The 27,239-nt window shown below is 49.2% G+C and overlaps 1 protein-coding gene across 1 annotated transcript; it reads left to right on the top strand.

Moving 5' to 3' along the window:
• Positions 1 to 9,263: 9,263 nt before the first annotated feature.
• DMRT3 (doublesex and mab-3 related transcription factor 3) lies at positions 9,264 to 25,623 on the top strand (the record flags this gene model as incomplete). The annotated part of the gene is made up of 2 exons (XM_083482390.1): positions 9,264 to 9,762; positions 23,976 to 25,623. The coding sequence occupies 2 exons, from the start codon at positions 9,264 to 9,266 to the stop codon at positions 24,938 to 24,940; spliced, it is 1,464 nt and encodes a 487-aa protein (XP_083338516.1). The 3' UTR covers positions 24,941 to 25,623.
• Positions 25,624 to 27,239: the final 1,616 nt, after the last annotated feature.

Below are 27,239 nucleotides of genomic sequence, written 5' to 3'. Positions count from 1 at the left end.
TTCAAAAGCAACCCCTGAAACAGCAATTTAACATGAATTTTACTATCTAACGAGACCACTGATCCATAAAATGAAAGCAATAAACAATGTACTGCAGTCACACAATCAATCCGTGGCTGATCTGGGTTCTACACAATCACAAAAACAAAAGAGCCGCAAAAACAAAAAGACAAAATAAATAGAAACAGACAGACCTCAGCGTAACACTCAAAACGGAAGTGTGTCATTCAAAACGGAAGGGTAATACTCAAAACGGAGAATGTTCAGCTTCCGAAAAAAGTTCGCAAACTGGAACACTTACTTCCGGGTTTGCAGTGTTTAGGTTCCAAGTTGTTTGAGTACCAAAGTGTTTGAGAACCAAGGGACCACTGTACAGTGGTACCTCAGGTTAAGTACTTAATTCGTTCCACAGGTCCATTCTTAACCTGAAACTGTTCTTAACCTGAAGCACCACTTTAGCTAATGGGGCCTCCCGCTGCCGTTGCACTGCTGGAGCACGATTTCTGTTCTTATCCCGAAGCAAAGTTCTTAACCCGAGGTAATATTTCTGGGTTAACAGAGTCTGTAACCTGAAGCGTATGTAACCCGAGGTACCACTGTACATAGAGGTTCTAAGCAATACAGGTTTTATGTTCAACAGAAAGAGGGTCAGTTTTAAAGAGGCCTGCGTGTAGGAAATTACCGTAACTCTAGGTTACTTGGGGGGTCACTTAAAAGATGGAGTGTCTTTGTCCCTCTGCCCCACTCCTCAGGTGAGTTATCCAGCCGTATCCATGCAGCTGCTGTTCCCCTGGAAAGGAAGATACAGCCCATCAGAATGGGTTATTAAATCAAGATGGGAAAATGCAGTATTATTTTTAAAATCACAACCAAGATTAGACAATCCAAACTTGAATCTGCAACAATGGCTGTGCAATCCTATACTCAGAAGTGAGTTCAATGGAACTTCCAGGTCTGGGTGGAGCACTGCAGCCTGCATCTCACAACTTGAAAAAATCTAAATTCTTCATTTTTGGAGTATATTAAACGTTAATTTTGCCCTCCATTGTCTTGCACTTGGGACACAAAAGTTTTATGGTCATCTTAAAATGCTTGGACTGAACGTTGCCACTGCTGTCTATGAGAAATTGGTCGCATTCCTCTATTGTTACATTTTGGATGCCCCTTTTTTCCTGTTCCACATTTTTATAGAATGAAAAATAATTTGTCCGATTGTGCTAGAAGAGGCAACTACTTCTCTTTTGGGGAGTGACAGAGTGTGTTCATTAATTACACGCAGCCACTTTTCACTAGTGCCAGATTCTGGTATAGGAGTCAGTTGATTCTCTTTGCATTTACTTGGAAGTTGGTCTGATAGATTTAAATGGAACTTTCCCGCAAGTAGCTGTTCAGTTATCATCAGCTTACGTTTCAATAAAATGAAAATTGTGCATATTTTGAAAAGGCAAACATGATTCACAAACGCCGCTTTGCATCAGTCATGCAGAAAAAAATTCGGATGGAGAAGAATCTTGCAAGCAAAACGTTGCTGTGAGCTCCTTTGCAAACGGATCTTCAGCCGGCTATATTTTGTCAAGGGGCTAAGTTGCTCAAGTGTCTATTAGAGCATTTCTCCTGCGTTGCAAAAACTGACCTCCCCACCGCTAATGTTTTATGTTTCCCTACACAGATACAAACCAAGGATGAGCAATACAAACGTGCGGCATTTGAAGTTGCCTTAGGCTACCCCTGCGCATGTACAGAGTGCTGCGTAGCTATGGCCCCAGTCGTCTGGGTTTAGGGCAGGCAATGCCCCCACCCTGTTGACACGTGGCTTATGCAGTAGCCTTCAAAGGACATCTCCTTTACTGGCCAGCCTGATCTGCAGCCGACGCGCAAGAGGCGACCGGTGCGTTTGGGTTTGGTTGCATCTTCGGCCCAAATCTCTTGCGCTTACGCTTAGCAGCGGTCCGGAAACGGGCCTGCGACGCCTGCGCTTCTTGCGCCAAGTTCCTCGCGCGTTCCGACCGGTTTTGCCGGTTTCCCCTCGGTGCGCCCAGAGCAGGGAGGCTGCAGAGCTGCGCGTCTCCTCTTCAGGAGAAACCTTTCTCCCGGGGCTCTCCAATTAGCTCCCTTGCACGCTTTGCAGAAGGCAATGGAGAGGCGAGCTGCCTGGCCTGTCAGGGGGGCGAGCGGGGAGGGGCGCGCGCACCAAAGACCAGCTCGACCCCGAGACTTTGGAAAACTGAAACTTCCCTTTCGCCCCCGGTCTCAGGTTCCAGGGAATCTCTCCCCACCCGTCTCCCGCTTTTACGCAATTTGCAAAAGTTCCCTGGCCGCCTCCTCCTGCTGCGTCTCCGAATTCGACGCCGTCTTCCCACCTCGGGGCTCGCCAGTCCTGAACTTGTCATTGATTTCTTAGCGCCAATACGTCTTGCAAGTGACGGGGGAGGTGAGGAGGGCGTAGATCGTTCTCTCTCCATCCCACCGCCCTCCCTTCCGGGCCTCTAGAGCTCTATATATTTCCCATTCTTCCACCCCCTCCTCCTGGGCAAATATATGGCTTCATATGACCGATCAAGCCCAAAACGTCTACTCATCAGTCATATCCCACGGCCTGTTTATAAAAGTATAACGAGACGCACAAATACTGCTCGCAGCAGACTGTCTCTTTAGCAGGTTGGTCCAAAAAGGTTGGCGTGGAGGAACCTGGAAGGGGCGGGGGGTGCAATGAGTTCCCCGGGGAAAGCTCCTGAAGGAGGATGGGGGGGCAGGGCGGAACTGGGTGGAGAGGGGAAAGGTCTGCCCGGCTTGGGGTTGGGGGCGAGCCAAAGGAACGGGTCCTCCTCCTACCTGGTCCTGCCAGTGGCGTAGCGTGGGGGGTGCAGGGGGGGGGCCTGCCGCACCAGGCGCAACATCTGGGGGTTAGGGTTAGGAGGCGCAAATCCACGGGTTAGGGGGCGCAAATCCACGGGTTAGGGGGCGCAAATTACTTGCCTTGCCCCGGGTGCTGACAACCCACGCTACGCCACTGGGTCCTGCCACCACGGGTGTTTTTCGTGCCCTCTTGAAACTGTAAGCACCTCGAGAACATTCTCAAACAAACAAACACCAACGGATTTTAACGCGGGGGGATTGTTAAACAGTTTTTCGTTTGGAAGTCCGGTTAAAAAATTTAAAAATTTGTGACTATCAAAACAGTTTCTCTCTTGGGCTGGGTTACGCGCAGCCTTCTCCAAATCTCGATTGCCTTGCACCTCTGCGGCTGAAATCCTGTGCGCTCAGAGTAAGACCCTATTGGACACAGCGAAAATGTTGTTCTCTAAACCACCCCATTAAAAATAAAAAGTCAGTTGGACCGGGCTAATGGCCCTCATCCTATACTCACGCCGAGACTTCCTCCGATTCGCCTATTTTGAGATCCTAATACGGAGTTGTAACCTGTTTAAAAAGCAATAAGCAACAATGCAAATATTTAACAAAAAGAAAAGGGAAGCCCTGCTTTTTGTAGAAACCGATCCAGCCTTGTATTTTTTGCATGCTAGAAACAAGTAATTTCCCTGTATATTAAAGCGGGCGTGGGCGGCGAGTTAACCTGAACAAGAAACGTGTCACCAAATATTTATGAATGGCTGGTGAGCAGTGACCTTTATTAATTCTATTCATTTTCCGAAGGTTTCCACGGCTGTTTACTATGCAGCTGCGGCTCATTCGTTCTCCAGACTATATAAACTCGGCTGTGTGATTTTTTTTCTCCATACAAAAAAACCAAAATAAAAAATATAAATAAACGCAGCCCTTACAGTTCAATGCGTGGCTCATTTCCAGCTCAGAGGGGGTCCGATCCCACCGAAGTCCTGCTCGGGAACGAGGGAGCTACTTGCTTTGTGCCCCGAAAGTCAAACGCTCCCCAGGAACGGGCAAGCTGCGGGGCAGCCATTTCCAGCTCAGGCCATTCTTGCCCCAGATGTCCAGACCGGACTAACGCGCAGCCCTTTCCAAACTTTGCAGGGAGAGAAGCATTTGTTCCATTTCTTCCAGCCCAGTCTTTGAAAAACAACAACTGCAGCTTGAAAAACGGCCAATTGATTTCCTCTGGTCAGAATCGTGTAATAGCCACATTCTGCTGTAAACCGGTTCTATGGCAAAACTAGAACGTTCTGGCGTCGCCTGGAACGATGTAAGAGTCCCGATCCTAAGGTCATTATACTGAGGAGTAATTTTCCAGGGAAGTGAATGCTCTGTCAAATAAATGGGGCAGATAATGCTCAAATCGCACCGATAATGGCCCGTATATTTGCTTGGAAATAAACCCCGAGGTTGTAAGTGGGACTTGTATTCCTAAAGTGTCTGATGCATAGCTGTCAACTTTCCCCCTTTTTAAAAGGGAAATTCCCTTATTCCGAATAGGATTCCTCGCAAGAAAAGGGAAAAGTTGACAGCTATGGTCTGATGTCAGAGAACATACGCAATATCAAGTTAATAATAATAATAATTTATTATTTGTACCCCGCCCATGTGGCTGGGTCTCCCCAGACACTCTTGGCGGCTTCCAACAAAGATTAAAAATGTCACATATTAAAAACTTCCCTGAACTTCAGATGTCTTCTAAATGTCAGGTAATAATTTATCTCTTTGACATCTGATGGGAGGGCGTTCCACAAGACGGTGCCGCTACGAGAAGGCCCTCTGCCTGGTTCCCTGTAACTTTGCTTCTCGCAGGGAGGGAACCGCCAGAAGGCCCTCGGAGCTGGACCTCAGTGTCCGAGCTGAACTATGGGGATGGAGATGCTCCTTCAGGTATACTGGACCAAGGCCGTTTAGGGCTTTAAAGGTCAACACCAACACTTTGAATTATGCTTGGAAACATACTGGGAGCCAATGTAGGTCTTTCAAGACCGGTGTTATATGGTCTCAGCTGCCGCCCCCAGTCACCAGTCTAGCTGCCGCATTCTGGATTAGTTGTAGTTTCTGGGTCACCTTCAAAGGTAGCCCCACGTAGAGCGCATTGCAGCAGTCCAAGCGGGAGATAACTAGAGAGAGCATGCACCAGGACAACTGAATCCCGGGTATGTTTATTCCGAATTTGGTGAGGTTCAGTCAAAGTTATCAGTCAAAATGCCTAGGCTTTTCCTGAACGTTGCGTTTACTTCTCTCTAGCGCACCCACCATCCTGGGTTTATTTATTATTTATTATTATTTTTAGCACCCTATAAAGTTGACAGTAGAATCGAAATGTAACTATGTTTGGTGGTGGTGATCAGCGAACTCCGAATACATGCTCCGCCGTGTACTGTGGCCTTTTAAAGAGACAGAGCACCTGCCCCGTTCCTCGGAAGTAAAACGCGCCTCCCCTGTGGGGTCAGGTTGCAGCGTAACGTCCTGCGGGCTCTGCGCCCCACCGATTTCTCTGAGCCTGAGAGCGCGTCTCACGTTGCGCACGGGGTTCTGAGAGTTCATTACGTTCGTGAGACTTTAGTCAGTGGGGCTTGTTGCGGCCAAGGGTGTATTTGACTGCATAGCGCTCTCACCAGTGAAGGACCTCTTCTGAAAACGCCGATAGGTCCTTTCTCCCCCTTCGAAGCGCGTCAGTTCCTTGGCTCGACTTGGGTCGACACCGCCGCTTCCTTAAGTGGCGTAGTGGGAAACTCTGGAGCGCAGAAGCTCTCTAACAAAAATGAACTTTTGACCAAGGCAGCTGCTATGGCTTCAGTAACCGCCCTGAGACCTTCTATTAGTCACGCAGCAAAGAAACTTGGGGATCGGGCGCAATAAACAGTGGCAGCGTATTAGCCAGGCGTGCGAAATGTAACCGGCCTCTTCCTCTGCTGAGCTAATTTGGTGGGTTTCTCCCCTAGGAAAGTTGATTGAACTGGCACGCGGACAGTTGGGCAACTGGTACCACGGAGTTGACGCCACTCTCCCCGGCTGCCCTGCCCAGCTCCCCCCCCCCCCCGCCGTGTGCTTCTGGTGTTTCCTACATCCTCTAAATAATCGCCACACAACAATATCTCAATGAGATGTGAAGCAAGTCCAAAACGCCGTCGATTATGCCTGGAGAAGATCAGCTAGAGGAGGCAAAGATCGGGAGGGGATCTCGGGCGGATTCCTGCGCCCCTTCCCCTCGCCTCGGCATCGTGGCAGCTCTTTCCCATCCATCCCTCAACGAAGGACCCCTGGGCTGACTAAATCTCTCTCTCTCCCCGCGACGTGATTGGGACCATATGTTTAGAGCATTCATCTCCTTTCAAGCTATTCTTCGGGGCGCTAACTGCGAACACGTTTTCGTCGCCTTGAAATTTCCTCCTCTCTCCTTCTGATTTTCTTCCCCCCAATTAAAAGCTTAACAGCCCTGGAAACGGAGTTCATGTGGTGAAGTTTACCGCGGGCCCCGCTTCTGAAAAGCTTTCTGCTGCGATCCCATTATGTGCTTGACTAAACCTTTTCTGCGCGCAGCAATGGGACTCGCTCTCGTCAGGTGTTGGGTTACAATAGACTCTCAGGCAGGGGACGTCGGAGCAACATAAATACGAACCTGGCCCTGTGGGGAGATGTTGTCAAATACGAGGGGCTGGGAGGGAGAGAGAGGGGGACCCCGACGCCATTCCCACCCGAAGGGGACAGCGAGGCATCCAACGGCCCGAGGGCCGTGAGCTGGACCCCAATGAAAGGGCGCCCCCCTCCCCGCGCCCCACTGCGTAACATGCCTTTGAAGCCCCCTCGGGAGCTAAGGTAGGGGAGAGGCCAGGCCGCTCTCCAGGGGCCGCCAGACCGTCTCCCTCCCTCCCTCTCCCCCCCCCCGCGATGCAGCTCAGCAACGGCGTCGGGGGGCGCCTGTCTTGCCAGAAAGACCCGCCGCTTCCAACAGCAGCGCCAGCCAAAGGAGTGCGGTGAGGGTCGCCAGCGCGCAGGATTTCATCTGGATCGGGGCCAGTGAAATATCCTGCAGGGAGCCAGAGATGTGTTTCATTCATCCATCCATCCATTCGCTCCGCCGTCCCCTGTCTCTCAGCCACACCGATTCTCTTTATTACACTCGCAAGAAATATTTCTTTCTTTGCTAAATTGATTCCTTTCCCTTCTCGTCTTAAAGAAGCCCGATATATAATGAGGAACTTTTGCTGCAGTATTGTATTTTTTTATTAAAAAAAATTGCCTGGGCGCCCGTTGTGATTTGTGGAGGAGGATGTTCCTGCCTATATCTTTCCACAGTAATTTTTAAAAACACGATTCAGAGCGCTCCTCAAGCCACTTATCGACGCACTTGCAGGCGTTATTTTTGAATTATTGAACTTAAATTGATCTCCTTTCATGCTTCTCCCCGTTCCGTGGGATTTTAAGTCATCACCTTCTCGCTCAACCAGGCCGTGGGCACCTGTTTGGCCACGGTGAGGACAGGTTCCCGGGCCAGGTGGGTCTAGGGGCCTGATCCTGCCTTGTTTCCTGCTTGGACGGCCTGAACAAAATAGATCCCCCGGCGCCGGCCTTTACCAGACCTTGTTAACTTTCCTAACGGTGGCATTTCGAAATAAAAGTTTAACTAAAACGGGGTTGGCGCTTAAAAATTAAGGGACAAAGAGCTCCCTACTATAAAGCTCCCAGTCTGTTCTGGAGGCATTTGGTGGAGAGAATAACATAACCATCCGCTGATTAAATAACAAAGGCTGATATTCGCAGGCAGCCGGAACACGGAGCAAAAACCAAACAAACCGGCAGCCAACAAACAGGATAAAGAGACCGGGAGCGTTTGCTCTTCTCTTGCGTTTGGTAAGAAAACCGACTGGTGTATTTACCTGAGCAAATCAAGCGTTTCCATAATAGCGCATTTTCTTTTTAAAAAAAATATCCGATGCAAAGATATATAGTCCTGCGGAATTATTTCTATAAGCTTGTCACGTGCGCGTGGTCACTGTATTTAGATTTTTGTAGAATCCCACAGCCTTTCTAGACGCGCGTTTTGAGAAATTGACTATTAACCAGTTGCTGGGGTTTTGTTTTTTTTAAAAAAAGAGCGTTATTAAATTTTATTTCGGACAGGAGGTATTTTGTTAAAGACACGGGCGCTGGCCCGGCGAACATTTAAAAATAAGCTCCTTTAACCTGCAGGTCAGACTGGAGGCTGCAGGATTGTGCCAGAGTGGCTGGTTTAAGGATGCAGTGCGTAAGATACAAGAATCCTGCTCCGGGATGTTGGCTCCCGCTCCTCCTCAGGAAAGCATTTTTCCCTGCCATGTACTCCTTATTTCCAACCCCCATCAGATAATATCGTGCCAATTTAAAGCATCCCTCTCCTGCTTTCTTTCCGATGGAGGGGATAACACTCAAGAGGGGCTGGGCTGGGCCTATAGGCACTTGGACATTTGTAGCAAGGCGGTTGCTGGTGAAAAACAGACGGCCCAGAGGAAAGGGTTAAGCCTCGAAGCTGCCCTCCGGCTTTAGGCAGCTCCTAACCAATCCCTAGTCCTCAAAGTTTGAGAGGAGGGGGCGGAACGGAGCCAATCGCTTCCCAGCAACTCCTCCGCGCGAGGCTTGCCGGGGGGCGCCGCTTATTTCCTAGCCGGGATCCTCTGGGTACAGACGGGCGCGCCAGACGCGTCAGCCTGCAATCTTGCGGGCAGATCGCGCTGCCAAGAGCGCACCGGTCAAAGCGGGATCCAGAGATTGTGTGGGATTGCGGAGCTCCTTTTGGGCTGTGTCTGGTGCTTGGCTCGCGCGTGAAGGAGCGAGAAACAGAGAACTGGCGTCGGGGAAAGCTCAAGGCAGCTGCAATCTCCGCTCCGCTTAGCTGCTCCCGTTGCGCGCAGGCGGTGGAAGGGAAAAGGCGCCCTGAACGTCGCCCAGCAACCTCGCGCGCTCTCTAGGACGCACCGGCGCCCCTCGCCCGCCCTTCCCATCTCTCGCGCTCCGTCTCCCTCGACCTCTCCAGAAAGGAAGGGCCGCTTCCCGGAGGGCAGAGCAGGGGGCGCCGCTGATCTCTGCGCCTGCGGAGGGAAGGAGCTGCAAGGGGCGGAGTGGTTGCCTGGTCGACGAGAGCAAGAAGCGCAGCCGCGGAGGAGGAGGAGGAGCGTCGAGGAAGAGGCGGGCAAGCCGGAGCCCGTCTGCCAGCGGTACTCCAGCTCTGCCTCGAAGGCGCGCACAGGCGAGACCCTTGTGCGTGAGGATGCGGCGGGCGAGCGGCGGGCCGAGGCCGTAGTGGCTGTCCCGGGACTGCCGTCGAGGCTGCGCTCCCTGGCTTGCGCACCCGCCCGCCTTCCCGCCGCGCGCCTGGGCCCTCTCAGCGCGCCATGAACGGCTACGGCTCGCCCTACTTGTACATGGGCGGCCCGGTGGCGCCTCCGGCGAGGGCGCCCCTGCAGCGGACGCCCAAGTGCGCGCGCTGCCGCAACCACGGCGTGCTGTCGTGGCTAAAGGGCCACAAGCGCTACTGCCGCTTCAAGGACTGCACGTGCGAAAAGTGCATCCTCATCATCGAGCGGCAGCGCGTCATGGCAGCGCAAGTGGCGCTGCGCAGGCAGCAGGCCAACGAGAGCCTGGAGAGCCTCATCCCCGACGCCCTGCGCGCCCTGCCCGCCGCTGCCGCCGCCGCGCCCGGCTCGGCCGGGGCCACGACCACGGGGCACCCCGGAGTAGGAGCAGCAGCAGGAGCCGCTGCAGCCGCCGTCGCCCCCTCGGAGGGACCCCCAGGCACACCGCATCGCCCGCCGATGGAGCTTGCCGCCGCAGCCCTCCGCTGGGCTTCGGAGCAGCCCGCCGCCGTCCAGCCTCCGCAGCTGCCCAAAGCAGGTAAGTGGGAGTGCGGGGGGGGGCGGGGGGGGCCAGGAGCCCAGAGGCAACCAGTGGCGCATCGGGCCCCACAAGCAGCAGGGCGAGGGGCTTCAACTAGGCTGCTTTGACTTCGCCTGGATTATAAAGGGTTCATCGGCTTCCGGGGCTCAGGCGGCAGAACCATATCTCAGCCCCGGAACTGGGGAGGCGGCGGGGCCCGGAATGTACCCTAAGGAAACAGGCAGTTCCCACAGACGTAGACGGGGGACACGGTGGTGAGGACGGAGGCTCTTTCCGAAGTGGAGCTGTAGGCAGCCGTCGTAACTTCGCTGACATAAAAAACAAATCCGGTTGAAATCTAGTGGAGATTTAGTTGCAAGTCGCTCTCTGGCTTAAACTGTATGCCTACGGCGTCGGGGCCTGGTCCCTAGGCAAAGGCTAAAGGGGTATTGTAATGAATCGGGAGATTCCCGCGCGCCTAAGTGGGCTCACGCAGGGACACAACTTTCCCCGGGCCGTGGAAAACTTCGCTGGGGGTGGGGAGGTTTCTCTCTGGTGTGCGGCGGCCTCTTTCTTCTGCCGTCTGGAAGGAAAAGGGAAGAGCAAAGCGGGGGCGGGGGAACGGTCTCGATTGGGAAGTGGGTGCTGCGCTGGGGAGGAAACGCATCTTCTCCCGCCTCCTACTTGGGAGGCAACTAGAATCGCCGGCATGGGGCGCCTTTGGTCCCCCGACGACTTTCCTTGGCGGGGCGGCGTGTCCCGTTGTCCGGGGAGCGAGGGAGACTCTGAGCTTGCCAAGAGTGCTCGCCTGCACTCCAAGAAGCGCAGTGAGGACAGGCGGAGGTGAGGCAGGCCCTTCACTTCCCAACCGGGACCGGATTTTGGGATGGGAGCTGCTGTGCGCGAGGCCGAGGACAGGAGGGGAAGGGACCCGGCCTCGGTCTCTGCCTCGCCGGCACCCGCGGACGCTCCTCTTTCCCAAGGGCGCCAGTTCTTTTCGGGACAACAAGGAGGAGGCTGAGAGACAACCACCCCCGAAGGGCCGTCTGTGAGCTTTTCTTAAGGAAAGAAGCGATATCCCCACGCAGTACAACATTGCGCGTGTTTACTCAGAAGTAAGCGCTGTTGGGTCCAGTGATGCTTACTCCCAGGTCACCAAGCATGGGGCGCCTCAGCCCCCTTGCCGTCGAGGGGCGCTGAAGGAGCCGGACAGCGCCTCCACAGCGATTCTTCCTCCGTGAATAAAGGTGTGATCAGGTCTCGTTCACCTGCCTCGCCAGGACCCGGGGACATCTTCCTCCGGCCATTTAGAACCTGATATTTCAGACTATTTCGATGCCCCCCCCCCACGATGTCTCTCAGAGACCTCGGTATGGTTTGTAACAGATCCGCGGTACAGATGAGGTGTCCATATCCGTCCAGGGTGAACCTCTAAACTCCCCGACTGGGAAGTAAGTCTTCGTGAGCTCTGTGGGGCCTCCGCTTCGAATAACAACTCGTGGGATCTACTAGATCCTATCGCGATCTTGACTGCAGAGGCTGGCCGTCCCTTTGCTCTGCGCGCTCCGCCCCGTGAAGCGGAATCCCGGGGGGCCTACCCCAAGGTGACTGGAGTCAAGGATCCAGAGGATCCATAAATACTGAGCCAGGGATAGGGATCTTCTAGCCCAGGGAGCCCATCCGTAACTTTGCTGGTCCTCGGGGGCCAAGCAGCTGCTGTTTGCGGGTTCGTTTAAAAAATAAATAAAACCAGCCCGACCCCCTCTCGGTCCAGCCTGCTTCTTCCCAGTGCTTAACAGTAATTCCCAATTGGTGGTCCGTGAGCCCCGGCGAGTCCGCATAACCCACCCAGGGGGCCCCATGGTGCGAGTCACCTAACAAAAACTACCATAGAAATATCACACTTTTCAAAAGTAGGGACTCCATGGCTTGGCTTTGGAAAGACAGGCAGACCGCAGCACTTAGCTAGTCGGAAGCGACTGGCGAGGAGATGCTGTTTGGGGGTAGACAGGGGGAGACTGCAATTTACATTCCTGTCGACCCAGGGAATTTAATAGTTGGAAGAGGTGGGGGAAATATCAAAGAGCGTAACCAGAAATACTGAGCTGTGAAATGCGGGTTAGTGATCGTTCGAAGCCATTATTTTTAGCGTGAGAAACGCACGGTTATCTTGTTTGGCTGTAGTGACCTGAGCTGCTGTGCTCTGGAAGAAGAAGAGCCCGTGTAAGCAGGTTCGGCCCTTAAAACGGATCCTGAGTAAGAAAGGCCCCCGGGACCTCGCCTTGCCCTCTTGGAAGGTCCGTCGAGCTTTCTGAGTGGTCGTATTCAGGATTGCACTGTACTTAAGCCGGCGTCGTGGCGTCCCTGAGCTTCTGCAGCCGCTGGGAACTTCAATGTTGCGCAGATTCAGCGCGCCTAACTGCACCAAGGCTCGGACTGTAAGCAGCAGGGATTTACCGCCCAGTCCTTGGTGAGTAGGCCTTTCTCCCTGGTAAGCATGCATAGGATCGCAGGGCAAGCTTTGTTGCAGATCTACTCACCGCCAGATTTTTCTGCTGCAGAAACTTGGTGGAAACAGGAAAGATTCAGGCCACAAGTCCCCGACCTGTGTCAAATCGGCGAGGAGACTGCGACGAATAGAGAGTCCTAAAAATATACAACATCCTGGTGAAATTGGAGACCCGTCGGCGCTCAGGGTCTGGCTGATTCGGCTGCAGCAGTCCTGCGGCGCTGCAATAAAGGCTGTAACGAGCTAATAAGGGTAGCAGGGAAAATCCCCTCAGGACCTCACAGCTCCCTGGGAGAGGATTTATGGGGTTTATCTGCCGTCTCGGCAGCTGTTTCTGCGCGGAACCTGCGCCATCACCTCTGCGGCCCATTCTAGGAAATTCAGAGAGACTCACAAGCCGCCCTGGTCCCGCCAGTTCCATCAGGAAACGACTATCGCCCTGTTTTCCTTTTGTCCAATGTGATTTTGCTGTGTGCGCGCGCTGTGCGTGCTGTGTGGAGAGAGCCGGCTCTCCGCAAGATCAAGGCCCCTCTCGCGACTTTTCTCAGGTTTCAAAGTACTCTGCTAGCTTGCAGGGGACTTAGTAGAAATAACCTTTGCTGCTTAATTGGAAAATGAAAGAGGAGGCGGGGAAACAAGGCGGGGGATAGGGTGTATAAACCCCGGAGTATATTCGTTGTAGACAGTTTCCTTCTTGGTGACGTCCTGTGACTCCAAACTCTCATTCACCTTCATAATGATAAATTAAACGTTTAACCCTCCTGATCTTTATTTTTTAAAATAACCCTATCTGGTGCATTTCCAGGGCAGCTAACAGCTTACCATCACCCCCCACTAACCAATGCAACAGTCATAACAAAACAATTACAATTATTTTAAATAACCAAACATTTAAAACTTCGCAGAGTCCGGATTACAGAACACGGCTAATAAAAAGCTCGCTTAAGCAGAATCGTCTTCCTCGACAGTGGGAAGAGCGAGTCTCTCCCGTAGCAAGGAGTCCTACTCTTGAGGTGCCGGCACGAAAAAGGCCCTCTTGGGCATCTAGACCAAACGCTTAAGGCTTGGAGAGGATAACCAGTTCCGAAGAGCGCCAGGCAGGGTTGACAAACGGCGGGAGCGCTTCTGAAATAGGCTTCGTACGCGCTCAGCACCGTGTTCTGCTGGCTGTCATACCTGCTGCATTCTGGGCCGACTGGAATTTTGTAAAACTGTCAATTTAGTTTTGTTTCCCCCCCCCCCCAAAAAATAGGTTACTAAACTCTTTCCTCTCTTAGCCCATCAAACAATTAGGAGGCTGCTAATGTGCGTTTATTTTTTATGTGATAAGGGGTAGGAAGTGGGGGGAAATCAAAATTGTATCAATAGTATTCTCCTCTCGGGAGAGGCCTATTAAACTTGCTGGGTCCGACTTCCGAGTAAACATGCAGAGGAACAGGATGCGCAGTGGCTCTGAGCTCCAGGTGCGGGGATTTAAAATATAACCGTGCTGATTTCGCATGAAGATCAATGGGTGGCATCTAACGCTAGTCTTGCTCGGAGAAGACCCCCTGAAGACAATGGACTTCTCCGGAGTTCCGTTGCACTTGGAAACAAAGGTTTGAGGCGCACTGCCGGATCTTGCCCTGCGCTTTGGATGTTCCTCGTTTAAGTCAACTTATAGTATACCTCGATCCCCAACGACGCCCGTTGAGTGGGAAACGAGCGCTTTTTGACTTCAAGAAGTGGGCCTGATCCGGAACTGGCTTCGAGGCGGCGGATCTCGGGGCCTCCCTGCCTCATCTTAGGCCTGGCGACCTAAGACGTTCCTCGGTTTCCAAGTCTCTTTCGAAATGAAGCGAGGTTACTTTCGTGTAACAACAGTTCAGGAGTGCGCTGCGTCGCGTTCCTTCAAGGTTAGACGTTGGTGAGTGCGTGTGCGGAGTTAACACACGGAATGCTGGTTTTTGTACAACTGCCGTGGCCCTTTCGTGGCGGATTGTGTCAGGAAACTTTTTGGGAATTTTCCTTCTCCCACTAAACCTGGCGGCGATTCTTTCTCGGAAAGGAGAGACTCGCAGATGCGTTTGACTATCCAGCGCACCAGCCCCTTGGTAACAAACCCCTTTCCTCGAAGGAGCGCGGAAGGGGCTGCGGACACAGCGGGACGGTCTCCTAGCTCGACCACTTCCTCGAAGACTTTCCGCCCGGACCTTGGGTACTTGCGCGCATTTCGGCCTCTGGAAAGCGTGGCTGTAATGGGATACATACAATACAAAGAAAAGTGTGGCGTGCCTTCTCTACCCCATGCAAACACCGGGTCGTCTTAGACGAGGCTGCTTCTGTGCGTAAGAGAGGGAGAGGTTTCAGAACTCGAACACAACCCTGGAGCCGTCGACCTTGCTCCGAGGGGGCCTGGACTGCGGCGCTGCGTAAAGGCGCTTAGATTAGGAAGGGCGAGGCAGGCGAGGGGTAAGCTGGTGCCCAGGCTCCTTATTATTCGGGGCAGAGGTGGGGAGAATTAATGTAGGCCACCGCGTCTCCGGGGTATTTAGATATTTCGGGGCCGAAGAGAATATTGCAACACACTGCGAAACCTCAACTGTCGGGTTTTTTTGGGGGAGGAGGGGCGCGCGACTTAGTCCTCTTCGGTTTTCACTTTTATACGCGATGCACTGGGAAGAAGTTGGGGATTTATTTATTTTTAATTTCCGAAAATCCGAATGGATGTTGTTTTCTGGATAGGATTGCAGCCTTGCGCGCCGAGCGCGTCGCGTTCCACACTCCAGTTCCAAAGGGTTCTTTGGAATGAATAGTCACCATTCCCTATGGATCCAGAATAAATATTCCCACTTGATTCCAGCTTCACTTTTGGAAATGCGCGCTATTCAATAAGCATGAATTTAAAGGTTTGTGTGATGCTTAGAATAATTCTATTAATTTGTAACAGCCTGGTGACAATTTGTTAAAACTTATGGAGAATCAATAAAAAAAAGAATTGGCATAAAAAAGAATAATAGAATTGTAGAGTTGGAAGGGAACCCGAGGGGTCATATAGTCCAACCCCCTAAAATGCAGGGAACTTTTTGCCCAATGGGCTCGATCCCACGAACCTCAGATTTGTGGGATTTTTACAATGCAGTCAAACCAACGATGCATGTTTGCTACATAGGCGCAGGAGAGGAGCTGAATCTTAGAGTCCTGTAAGTTCCCCTGAGAGAGGCTGCCACAGTGCCGTTAGGGGAAGGCGTATCCATTCCTATAATCTCCTCACCTGGCTGGGCACTTCCTCTCTGCCCTTTGCCCTTTCAACTTCATCTCAGCAATGTAGAACATCTGGATGTCCGAGCTGCATTGCTCAGACACCATTTTAAACCAGACTCAAGTATGTCTTTGTAACCTGGTTACCATTTTAAGCTTGCCTGAACGAAGCTGCTGTATCTGTTACTCTTCAAAAAGTATTCCGAGTGAGTAAATGTTATTTTTACCTTTTGCAAGACTGTTTGTGTGATTATTGTTTTAAGAAAACGGGAAATACCAGGGGAATCCAGTTTGCCTTAAAATAATCCTGGATTACTTAAACCAACAGGCTAAAACTGGCCTATCTAAGCTTCCTCATTCTAAGATGCAAAGGGATACGCTGAATTTACAAACGTGAAGGATGAAGGAAGGAATGATAATACAGTATATATATATATATACTCTCCTAGTTTCTATAAAAATCTCATCAATATTAAGCAGTGCCGGATTTGCGTATAAGTTAAACAAGCTATAGCTTAGGGCCCCACTCTCTTGGGGCCCCCCAAAAAATGTAAAAGAAAAAAACACCTGGATGTACTGGATCAAAAACTTTGATAAAATACATATTTTGTTATGTGCAAATGGGTTTAGATACCTTTTAGGTCCATAAATTACCATATAGCATATATTCAACACAAAAAACAGCGACCATTTGTTGTTGACAAAGGACAGCTGGACATAGAAAGGGACCCATTCCCTTCAGTAGCTTAGGGCCTCACCAAACCTAAATCCGGCCCTGATATTAAGAGTCAAATGGTCTACCTACCGACTGAGCTTTTCCTTCCCCAGTTTTGCCTCCGAATCTGCAGGCATTTTGACGGCAGCTAGTAGGACAGAGTCGGTCACGACTGGACCTAATGGTCAGGGGTCCCTTTACCTTTACCTTTAGTAGGACTTTAGGGGAAAAGCGTTAAGAGTGTTCTTGGGGGTTTCATTCCCGACTCTTTCTCCCCTCCCTAAGTAAATGTGCATAGCAGGATCGCAGCCTTAAAGTTTGCAGTAAGCAAAGCGAGGCTAGAATTCTAAGCACTCGCACTGCGGAGTAAGGCTGCAGTTCTAGGAGAAAGTCTGATCGATAGGGCTTACTTCTGAGTAAAAATGTAGAGGGTTGCCTTGTAAGATCAATGGGGTTCACTCCCGCTTAACATGTTTAGGATTGCTCTCCATAAGGCTGCAATTATCCGGTTCCAGTTTGCTTGGGACGATGACCTCTTGATTTAAATGGGATTTCCCACTGAGAAATTGTCAGTTGTCAAATTGTCAATTGTCAACAACATAGCCGACAAGCCGCTACGGTGTGGGGAGAATGAAATAGCGAGACGTGTAGATAGAAAGGAAACTTGCTATCTGCATATTTCGCCTTGGCGCGATTCCTGCTGCTCCAATCCGGTTCTAAACGATGTGTGCAAAGTTCTGGAGTACGAACGAATCTACAAGTACATAACTCAGACACATGGCTGTTTTAAAGATTTTCTTCTCTGTTAGCAGTTCCTGCCTCTAAGTCCTCCGCTGAGTATATTAGGACCCATGATACATTGATTCCCTTCTTTCTGCGAGGGCACCCATAATTCTCCCCCACGTCTCCAGTATTTTGCTGCTGATTTTAAATAAAAAATTAATAAAACAGAAGAAGAAAAGAACAGTTTAATTGAAGGGGGTTGATTTGTGCTTGCACAGACGTGTCAATGTAGTGGCTCTCCTTGAAAAGGGAGAAGTATGTTTAAACATTTAAATTCAGTCAAAAAGTCTTGGAAGAGGGAGAAGGAGTCCAGAGACTGTTTGCATCCTTCTGCAGATACATGTTTACTGCTTTTATTCTATTTTTTTCCAGCGTGAATGAATGGAAATATAATACTTAAAAGATTTTTACGTGTTCTGGGGTTTTATATTTGTTATATTCTTGTCCTGAACATCCATCCAATGTAATAAACCCTTTATTGTGGAGTGGCAGAGGCTTTCTGTTGCCATGGCTTGGTTTATATAACAAAACATCACCTGCAGCATCCCTTGTTCTGTGGGCTTAAAGAGAAGGAGCGAAATTCAGAAGAAAGTTGTGCTCTTGCAAGTCACCCTGTGTTCAGTGCCTTGTTTTTACACAAAAAAAAGAGTCAGTGCTGTAATTAGAATTATTCTTGGACAATTTTTTTGTTTTACAATTAAGCCAATTCTTTGAAACTGAAGACCTGTGAAATCAGCACCTGGGCAATTCCTTCATTCAAACCAACCAAAATATCATAAAAGTGTGGCAAGCTTTCAAATTCTTCATCGAAATCTTCATCAGAAATCTTCATCGGGCAAGATGTTAACACAAAGCAAGGAGTGAGGAGGAGTGTATGTGTACAAAAATTAAGCAGATGTTGCTGCCATGAGGTCAGCTTCAGGACTCATTTGCCTTATGGGCTGATTGAAGGCTGAATAAATCTCTTTTTTTCCTCCTGGAAATTTAAGGATATCTGAGCAAGTGCCCCCCCTCCCCCGCCCACAGGTACTACAGATAACAGGTTACACATTCAGGATTCTGGGCTAAAGAAGCAATGACTACCACTTTCCTCCAGCAGATCGCAGGGCAGAATTCATAACATGTAATGCTGACATCTGCTTAAATGAAAGCTGCTCCCTTAACTTACTTAAACAGTATCTTACTTAAACAGTATGGATAGCATCTGTCTCTGGGGAAAAAATATAATTGCTTTGATGAGTTATCATTATAAACTCCGCAGCTGAAAGAAAACCTTAGTCATTTTTCTTTCTTTTTTTAGTCCCCAACAAAATCAGTTGACAATTTGGTTGGTCATGGTAAAATGACTTGGGGATTTTTCCAAATAAAAGTGGCACTTTAATTCCTATGCTAATGTAACCTTCCTCTACTTCTGCTTAAGTGATTTGGTGGGTTTCTCCCAGAGAGAAGTTTATTTATTTGCAGTGCAGAGGACTGGCAACTAGTGTCCCATGAGATGACATCATGTTGTGGAAAAAGTGGCGGTGTTTTGTCCCTGCCTGCCCCACTACCCCTCAGTGTGGAACTATAACCAGTGGCGGACCTTGGCATCTCAAATGCCAGTGGCACCATGTGCAGCACCAAAATCTGGCACCCCTGCCCTCTCGTCTTCTGCAGCACCCCAGAAGCCTTGCACCCGGTGCAACCAAACCGGCTGTGCTCCCTTAGTTCCACCTTTGCTATAACTCCCTTGGCCATTGGCCATGCTGTCTGGGACTGATGGAAGGTGGTCCACCTGCCTGTGCAGGGCCACAGGTCCCCGGCCCTGCATTCGTGAGTCCCTAAGCATCCTCTGAGGTTTGTGTCCTGCGTTCCAGGCAACACAACCCTGGAGGGCTTCATTGTTCCCTCCTTCACTTTGGAAACGTGGGAAGTGATACCTAAGTAGCAGTCAAGTACCACATTCCTTGTTTTCCTAGAGTGGACATGCAGGGGAATGTTTGGTCCAGCCAGTCAATAACTTCCTGTTTCCTCCTGGCTGGGACATACTTCTTTTGCATGTGACTAGACGCGGGTGGCGCTGTGGGTTAAACTACAGAGCCTAGGGCTTGCCGATCAGAAGGTCGGCGGTTCGAATCCCTGTGATGGGGTGAGCTCCTGTTGCTCGGTCCCTGCTCCTGCCAACCTAGCAGTTCGAAAGCATGTCAAAGTGCAAGTAGATAAATAGGGTACCGCTCTGGCAGGAAGGTAAATGGCATTTCCATGTGCTGCTCTGGTTCGGCAGAAGTGGCTTAATCATGCTGGCCACATGACCCAGAAGCTGTACGCCAGCTCCCTTGGCCAATACAGCGAGATGAGCACCGCAACCCCAGAGTCGACCATGACTGGACCTAATGGTCAAGGCTCCCTTTACCTTTTAGAGGTGGGCATGACCTTACCTGTCCAGGTAACAAAAGTACAGGGCATGCTGCACTCTTTCCCTTTTTGACTTCCTCTGTTGCTGGAGCAGCTTTTTAGCTAGATATGTAAAAAATCCCAGGACCCTGGGATTACCCCCATATGGGATAGATCAGGCTTCCTTAACCTTGGCCTTCCAGATAGATCAGGCTTCCTTAACCTTGGCCTTCCCAATCATCCCTGGTCATTGGTCCTGCTAGCTAGGGATCATGGGACTTGTAGGCCAAAAACATATGGAGGGCCGAGGTTGAGGAAGCCTGGGATAGGATCCACATGTATATACTTTGTAACTAAGTCTGCCTTCTGGGATCCAACTGTGAACAGAATGTGAGTAAACTACTTTTATATACTTTATAAAAGATGGTGGTGTGTTTATTCTTTTAAGACGGATGAAAGGGAACTTACCAGGAACATCAATTCAATACAGTGGTACCTTCGGATGTGAACGGGATCCATTCCGGAGCCCCGTTCTCATCCTGAAGCGAACGCAACCTGCGTCTGTGCGTGCGCATGTTGCGTTTCATGTTTTGCCACTTCCGTGCATGCGCACAAATTCATTTTGTCCGTCTGCGCTTGCATGCGTGGCGAAACCCGGAAGTAATGCGCTCTGTTACTTCCGGGTCACCGCGGAGCACAACCCGAAAATACTTAACTTGAAGCACATTTATCCTGAGGTATGACTGTACTGAATTGTATGATAGTGAGAGGCTTACACAAGCCTGCAACCAGCTACCTGCTGTGCAATTAAAAAGGGGAATGTAAACTCTGCTCAGTAAAGGAACTTGCTAGCGCAAGTTAGGTAAAGGTAAAGGGACCCCTGACCTTAGGTCCAGTTGTGGCCGACTCGGGTTGCGGCGCTCATCTTGCTTTATTGGCTGAGGGAGCCGGTGTACAGCTTCCGGGTCATGTGGCCAGCATGACTAAGCCGCTTCTGGCGAACCAGAACAGTGCACGGATACACCGTTTACCTTCCCACCGGAGTGGTACCTATTTATCTAATTGCACTTTGATGTGCTTTCAAACTGCTAGGTTGGCAGGAGCTGGGAGAAAGCAATGGGAGCTCACCCCGTCGCGGGGATTCGAACCGCCGACCTTCTGATCGGCAAGTCCTAGGCTCTGTGGTTTAACCCACAGTGCCACCCGTGTCCCAAGGGCAAGTTAGGAAGGATATTAATAAACAATATATCCTCTCCTGCCTCCCTGAACATTCCCACAGGAAAGAGTACTGCTGAAGTCTACAGGCGGTTCGGCATTTCCAGCAGTTTTTGGGAGGGACGTGGCCTGAGAACAGAAGCTCCTCTGAAGTGCAAGAAGCTTATAAATCTGATGGATAGAAGCACGATTGACTCGCACTCCCTGCCTCCCTGATAAATGAACTCCCCAGTTTAAAAGATTACAGTAATCATGGGAGGACAGTGTAAATCGAATCTGATAGCAATAACTTTTGGGGAAGGTCAGGCTCAAGTGAAATGTTACCAGGCACCAGGCGTTTTGTTTGCAAAATACAATCAAAGAGCATTGATGAGAAATTCTTCCCTGCCAGCTAGTCAGCACTTTCTGCTTAACGGCTTTGAGGTGAGGGGAGGGGGAAATCTTCATCCATCAAATGTCCTGGAGAACTCCTTCCGGCTAGAGTGTTGCTTCTTGAAATGAGGAGCCGCTCTGGAGGTCTGCCTCTCTGGGGACACACAGATTCAGAACCATCAAAGTATTACGCAACTGTGGCACATGGCGTCAAATCTGCAAAGGCTCTTTTATGGGTGAGTGTGAATATATCCATATTCTAAACTACAATAGGAAGCTGCATAGAAGGTGAACCCCTGAATGGTGGAAAGCAACAATGAGGGCTGCAAATTGTTTACCAGAAAAGTGACAGCCAATACAAAAAAATTGAATGCATTCATTTGGGATAAATTCAGCTATTTATTCAGCCAGAAATCATTTGTGCTTCCTTGGCAGATCCAGGAGTATGCACAGTGTCAAAGAACTGTCACCTCAATGAGAAACAACAATTTGAGGCTGACATGCGCAAAATGTTAAAAGAAACAAAGCGATCAAGTGCAATGTTTTAAAATAAAAAGTGATAGTGGAAATCAGTAGGTGCCTTTGCTCTTTCTGTTGCTCATAAATAACACTGTTTGCACAACATTTTATTGTTAGGATCTAATCTGTCCAAGTTATTATTAACATTATTTTAGCTAAAGGAGATGTTCCACTACTTTTGAGGAAACTGCTTGTGGACTTGACCCCGAACCTGCCTCAAGTCCAATAACAAACTTGCTATTTTTCAAGTGTTCAGTTTTAGAAAATGCAAAACTGTGTGGAATCCCGGGTGCAAAGCAGTTTCAGTTCATAAAAAACAAAATCTATTTTAATCGGCTTGACCTCTAAGCAAAGTTAGGTTTCAACTTATACTCTGGATGACTTCTAGTTTCAATGAAGAATTAACTAGGATACAGTTTGATATATGCAAGGCAACATAAAAATGAATAATGGAGCAATAAATCGTAACTAAACATTAAGTCCTTCAGCTAGAACTGCTATTCAGAGAGTTAAGGTGTATAGATTTATCAGGTATAAGACAGAATAGAATCATATAGGCATGCAAATACTTTCAGTCACTATGTAAGTTCCCAACTTGACCTGTAGGAACTTCCTTGATTTCCCTGTAAATAATGGCAAAAATGCCCCTTGTTTTCTAGGCGTGTGTCTGAGTGGCTTTGCATTTGCCCTGCGCTAAGTTGGAACAAATGGCAATCAAGTTTTCTGTGGATTGTCCCTTGTTCTGATTTACACACGGGACTCACGGAAGTGTGGAATATGCACTTTCTTTCAGAAACACCTATTGTTTCTTTTACAGATACTTTTCAATGAATGACCCATGTATGAAAGTTTTTTATGCAACATGGAAACTTGCAGAGTGCATTCTGAATACTAACTGGCTCTAATAAAAACTGTTATTTTACCAACCTTGTAAAATTTGTTTTAACCTTAACTAATCTTATCAAAACTATTTCTGGTATGTAAGACACTCTCTCTCTCTCTCTCTCTCTCTCTCTCTCTCTCTCTCACACACACACACACACACACACACACACACACACACACACACTGCATTGGCTGCAGGGGTGGAGCAAATGGTTCTAATCACACCTTGTAAAAGGTAAAGGTAAAGGGACCCCTGACCATTAGGTCCAGTCGTGACCAACTCTGGGGTTGAGACACTCATCTCGCTTTATTGGCCAAGGGAGCCGGCGTACAGCTTCCAGGTCATGTGGCCAGCATGACTAAGCTGCTTCTGGCGAACCAGAGCAGCGCACGGAAACGCCGTTTACCTTCCCGCCGGAGCGGTACCTATTTATCTACTTGCACTTTGACGTGCTTTCGAACTGCTAGGTTGGCAGGGGCAGGGACCAAGCAATGGGAACTCACCCCATCGCAGGGATTCAAACTGCTGACCTTCTGATCGGCAAGTCCTAGGCTCTGTGGTTTAACCCACAGCGCCACCCGCATCGCTAATCATGCCTTGTAGCCCTGCTAAATTGAATATCAAGGCACTGGATGTGTAATTTCAAGGGCAGCCAAAATATTAGCAGAATTTTTAACATAAAGCATTGCTTTCAAACCACACTGAAAATGTTCTAGACCTAATAATGATTCACCTTTATGATTCATAGTTTTATGAGTCTTCACCCTCCAGCCCCCAGAAATTTGGTGGTTGGGAGAGTCATAGGATACATGAGCTTAAATAAGAGTACATATTTTACAAACTCGGAAATAAATATTTTTGTGCTGGGGTAGGTATAGAGTTCAATGTGTTAGAACATAAGGCACGAGTGTTCACAGGTTCTTTGCTGCTTATGCTTGGTTATTTAAACAGAGTATTGCATCGAGATATGAGCTCCACAGAATTTGCCTAAATGAAGGAAAGTTGGAGAGGAGAAAAAGAGAACATCCCCTTTGTCAAGCTCATTCTGCATGTCTGTGGTTTTTGTCATGGAAAGGCAGGCCCAGACCGGGGGGGGGGGGGTATGGGTCACTTGGCCCGGGCCTCTGATTCCAAAGGGGGCCTCGGTCAGCATATTTATCTATATTTTCCATTTTGTCTTTATATGCAGATACAGATATAAAATTATTTGTCAGCATAACTTTTGTGAAAATTATTTATATACTTACTTATTTATGAATTAAATCATAAATAAGTAAGTATATAACTGTTATAGGGAGACACAGAGACAGACAGAATAGCTTTGTTATGTCCATCTCCAGTGCTTTTTTCCCTGGGGGTACGCATACCCCTAAACATTTTGTGAATCTTTGTACTGTGTTGATTTACTGTATTTATTTTCCCTGATTTGAACTATAAAATGGTCCATCTCTGATTTGCTGTGCTCATAACAACCCTCAAGGTAGCAGATATGGGGAAGGACCCAGAGTCGAACCGGCAGTCTGACTTTATTATCAAGCGCCTCCTTTAATACTTACTGGAACTTCCCCTTCCTTTTAAGAGCTGTTCCTGGCATAACAAATCTGCCCTCTGTTTTACAGACATGACCGAAGATCGACTGGGGGATGCCAGCGGAGTGGACAGTGCCGAGACCTACAGTGACAAAGACGCCGACCAAAGGAGCACCCCAGACTTGACAAAAGCCAAGAGCGGTTTTGCTCCAGAGAGCCCAGAGATTGTGTCCGTGGATGAAGGAGGCTACGCCATCCAGAAAAACAGCGGCAGCGCCGACAGCAGGCCTGAGAGCCCCAAGTACCAGCCAGAGCCAAACCACCTCCTGATTGAAGGTCCGTCAGGGACAGTTTCTCTGCCTTTTGGCTTGAAAGCCAACCGGCCACCCCTTGAGGTGTTAAAAAAGATATTTCCCAACCAAAAGCCAACCGTGCTTGAATTAATCTTGAAGGGCTGTGGGGGTGACCTGGTGAGTGCGGTTGAGGTTCTTCTCTCGAGCAGGTCCTCCATAGCTGGGGGGGACCGAACTTCTGCAGAATCAGAAGGCCTGGTTTTGCCTTCAAATGGACACCTCTTTGAACACACGTTGGGTTCCTATCCCATCTCTTCCTCCAAGTGGTCTGTAGGGTCTGCCTTCAGAGTTCCAGACACACTGAGGTTTTCTGCTGACGCTAGTAATGTTGTGCCGAATCCGTTGGCTGTCCCCTTACAGCACCCGTTCCCACAGCCACCTCGGTACCCACTGATGCTGAGGAATACTTTGGCAAGAAACCAATCCAGCCCGTTTCTGCCCAACGATGTCACTTTGTGGAACACCATGACGCTGCAGCAGCAGTACCAGCTGAGGTCTCAGTATGTCAGCCCTTTCTCCACCAATACCACCAGCGTCTTCCGAAGTTCTCCAGTGCTCCCTACGCGGCCGTCAGAAGATCCCAGGATCTCCATCCCTGATGATGGATGCCCAATTGTCTCCAAGCAGCCTATTTATACAGAAGACGACTATGATGAAAGATCGGACTCCTCAGACTCTAGAATACTAAACACATCCTCTTAGAACGACAATTTACAATGATATTTAGCAATGTGGCAGAACTACTGGGTATCAAGAGGAAGGAATGACGGCCCTTGTTACTGTATTATTAAAAAAAAGTGATTTTGCTTGTTACTATCCTTTAGCAATAAAGACATAACTTATTTTATTTCTTGCACTTCACTGGAAAATGCCAAATAGCTACCACTTCATGGCTTTAGTGCTGAATGTTTATTGCAGAAAAAAGGGGGGGAAAGATTAATTTTAAGCATAGATGTGAGGAACCAGGGATTGCAGAACATTTTAGAGTGGAGCAAATAAGTCTTGCCTTGCAGACAGTTGGGAATGTTGATATTGTACTTGAATGCAGTGTTTGAGAAGAGGACTCCTCAGGACATAAGATATCAAAAGCAAATAATTCATTGGCAAATGGACTTAAGAAGGACCTTGTTGACTTTATGACAATAATCACCCTGGTTTTAAAACCAAGAGTCATGAAAGACTGGCCAAGAGTCTGCCGCTCCCGTGCAATGGAAGCGTGCACACTTTTTGGAGACACCTTCAACATGATTCACATGGCTAGATAGAAACCTGTATAATGTCAATGGAAAGTCAAATACAGCTGTGAGTTGCATGAAAATGTCTTGTGAGAAATGAGCTCATGATTAACATTTGTTGGGGTATTGTAGCATGCTAAGGATTCTAGGGGGGGAAATAAACTTGGATGATGATCTCGATTTTTTATTTTTTTAAACCATGTCATTTATATTTGGGAGAGGGACGGCACGTGTGGACAGCATATAAACGAGCCTGGTTTTATTGACAGACCATTCTGAGCTGAAGTTTCAGCCTGCTGAACTGAGAACTGGGTGCGTACATAAACTGATAGGGTCGAATGAGAAGAGATGTGGAGACAAAGGACTGGGGTTTAGCTGAGTGTGGTTGAGAATTCACAATGTCGGCACTATGTTTGCACTGCTGCAGTTTAATATCTTGGCGGCCTTTAATACCAGTAAGTTTATGTAGTTACAATGCAGGGTTACTAAGGGCAGTTTCATACATCTGCCTGAATTGTTAAAAACCCCTCGTGCCGTTATTTTATTATCTGATTTTCTTGTGGGCTCTGCTTGTCTGAAATTACCCACCACTCCAGATATGGGAGTCTCCCTTTAGTGCATCAGATAAAGCCTTGCAAAACTGACCAGACAAGGGCAGAGGGGACCTTCTGTGCAACCACAAGTCCAAACTATAGATGATTCTACCCAGCTGCAATGAGGGGAGAAAAGAGGGCTTGTGTGTATGGCAAAGGAGCCAGCCTTTCCCTTCCTTTATTTTGCTGCCGTGATGTCTTGGACCTTTACACATCGTTCTCTTGTAAGTACTTTACAGAGTAGGGGGTGGATGTAGCCATATGACGCAGGGCAGCCAGGAGCAGTAGATAGCTGGGGCTATCTTGGTCAGGAGACCTTGTGTTTCCTGGGGGCACCTGGCAGGTTACTTCAGGTGACCGTTGATATCAATATCATGGGCAAGATCGACTTTGAGACTGATCCAACTAGGCAATTCTCATGTACATAATGGGGAGATCTCAAATGGCCTATTAATCTGGCTTATTGTCGGAGGGGACTCCAACTTTTGAAATGTGACACGTCCTTCCTCAATATAAGGTGGTTTGGGCACAGTCAAATGAGGTGACTAAGTTATTCCCTCTTGGTTTGTGAAGTCAGGGGACTAGGAAGAGGCAGCTCTGTATCCTTAGAACCATACAATATTCAGCATTTGAGTCTGGGGGCCAGAGAACCAACCCCAATTGTTTTCCATGGCATCTTTGCTTCTTGGAACCTTCTGATGGTAGCAACTTTCTCAGGACTAAAGAGTTGACTTAAATTCAAGTCAATCAAGCATACGGAGGCGTAGCAAGGTCAGGTGGTACCCAGTGTGGAATTTTTTTTTGTCACCCCCCCCAACCCGTGACTCGCAAGCCTACAGCGAGCTGGGGGAAGGGAGTTTTGCCGCTTTGCTGGCAGCCATGATGGGCCGCCGCTCACTGTAGGCTTGGGAGTCGCAGGCAGTGGGTGTGCCAAATGTCACCCCCCTTCAGGAAAGACACCTGTCCTCTCCCCTCCCTGCCTGCCTGCCTCCTCCAGCCAGGAGTGGGGGCAATGGTGCCCTGGCGCCCCCCCCCGTGACTCCCAAGCATACCCCAAGCCGTTAGGGGGAGGAGCCGCGCAGCTCGTCCTCTTGCCTGCCTGCAAGTGGGGGCAAAGGCGCACATGCCACGCCAAATGTCACCCCCCCTCAGGATGACACCTGGGGCGGACCG

Source organism: Podarcis liolepis, assembly GCF_965112155.1.
Source record: "Podarcis liolepis genome assembly, chromosome: 17".
Taxonomy (NCBI): Eukaryota; Metazoa; Chordata; class Lepidosauria; order Squamata; family Lacertidae; genus Podarcis; species Podarcis liolepis.
The sequence above is the reverse complement of the archived record's forward strand: the minus strand, read 5'-3'. Positions and strand labels throughout refer to the sequence as shown.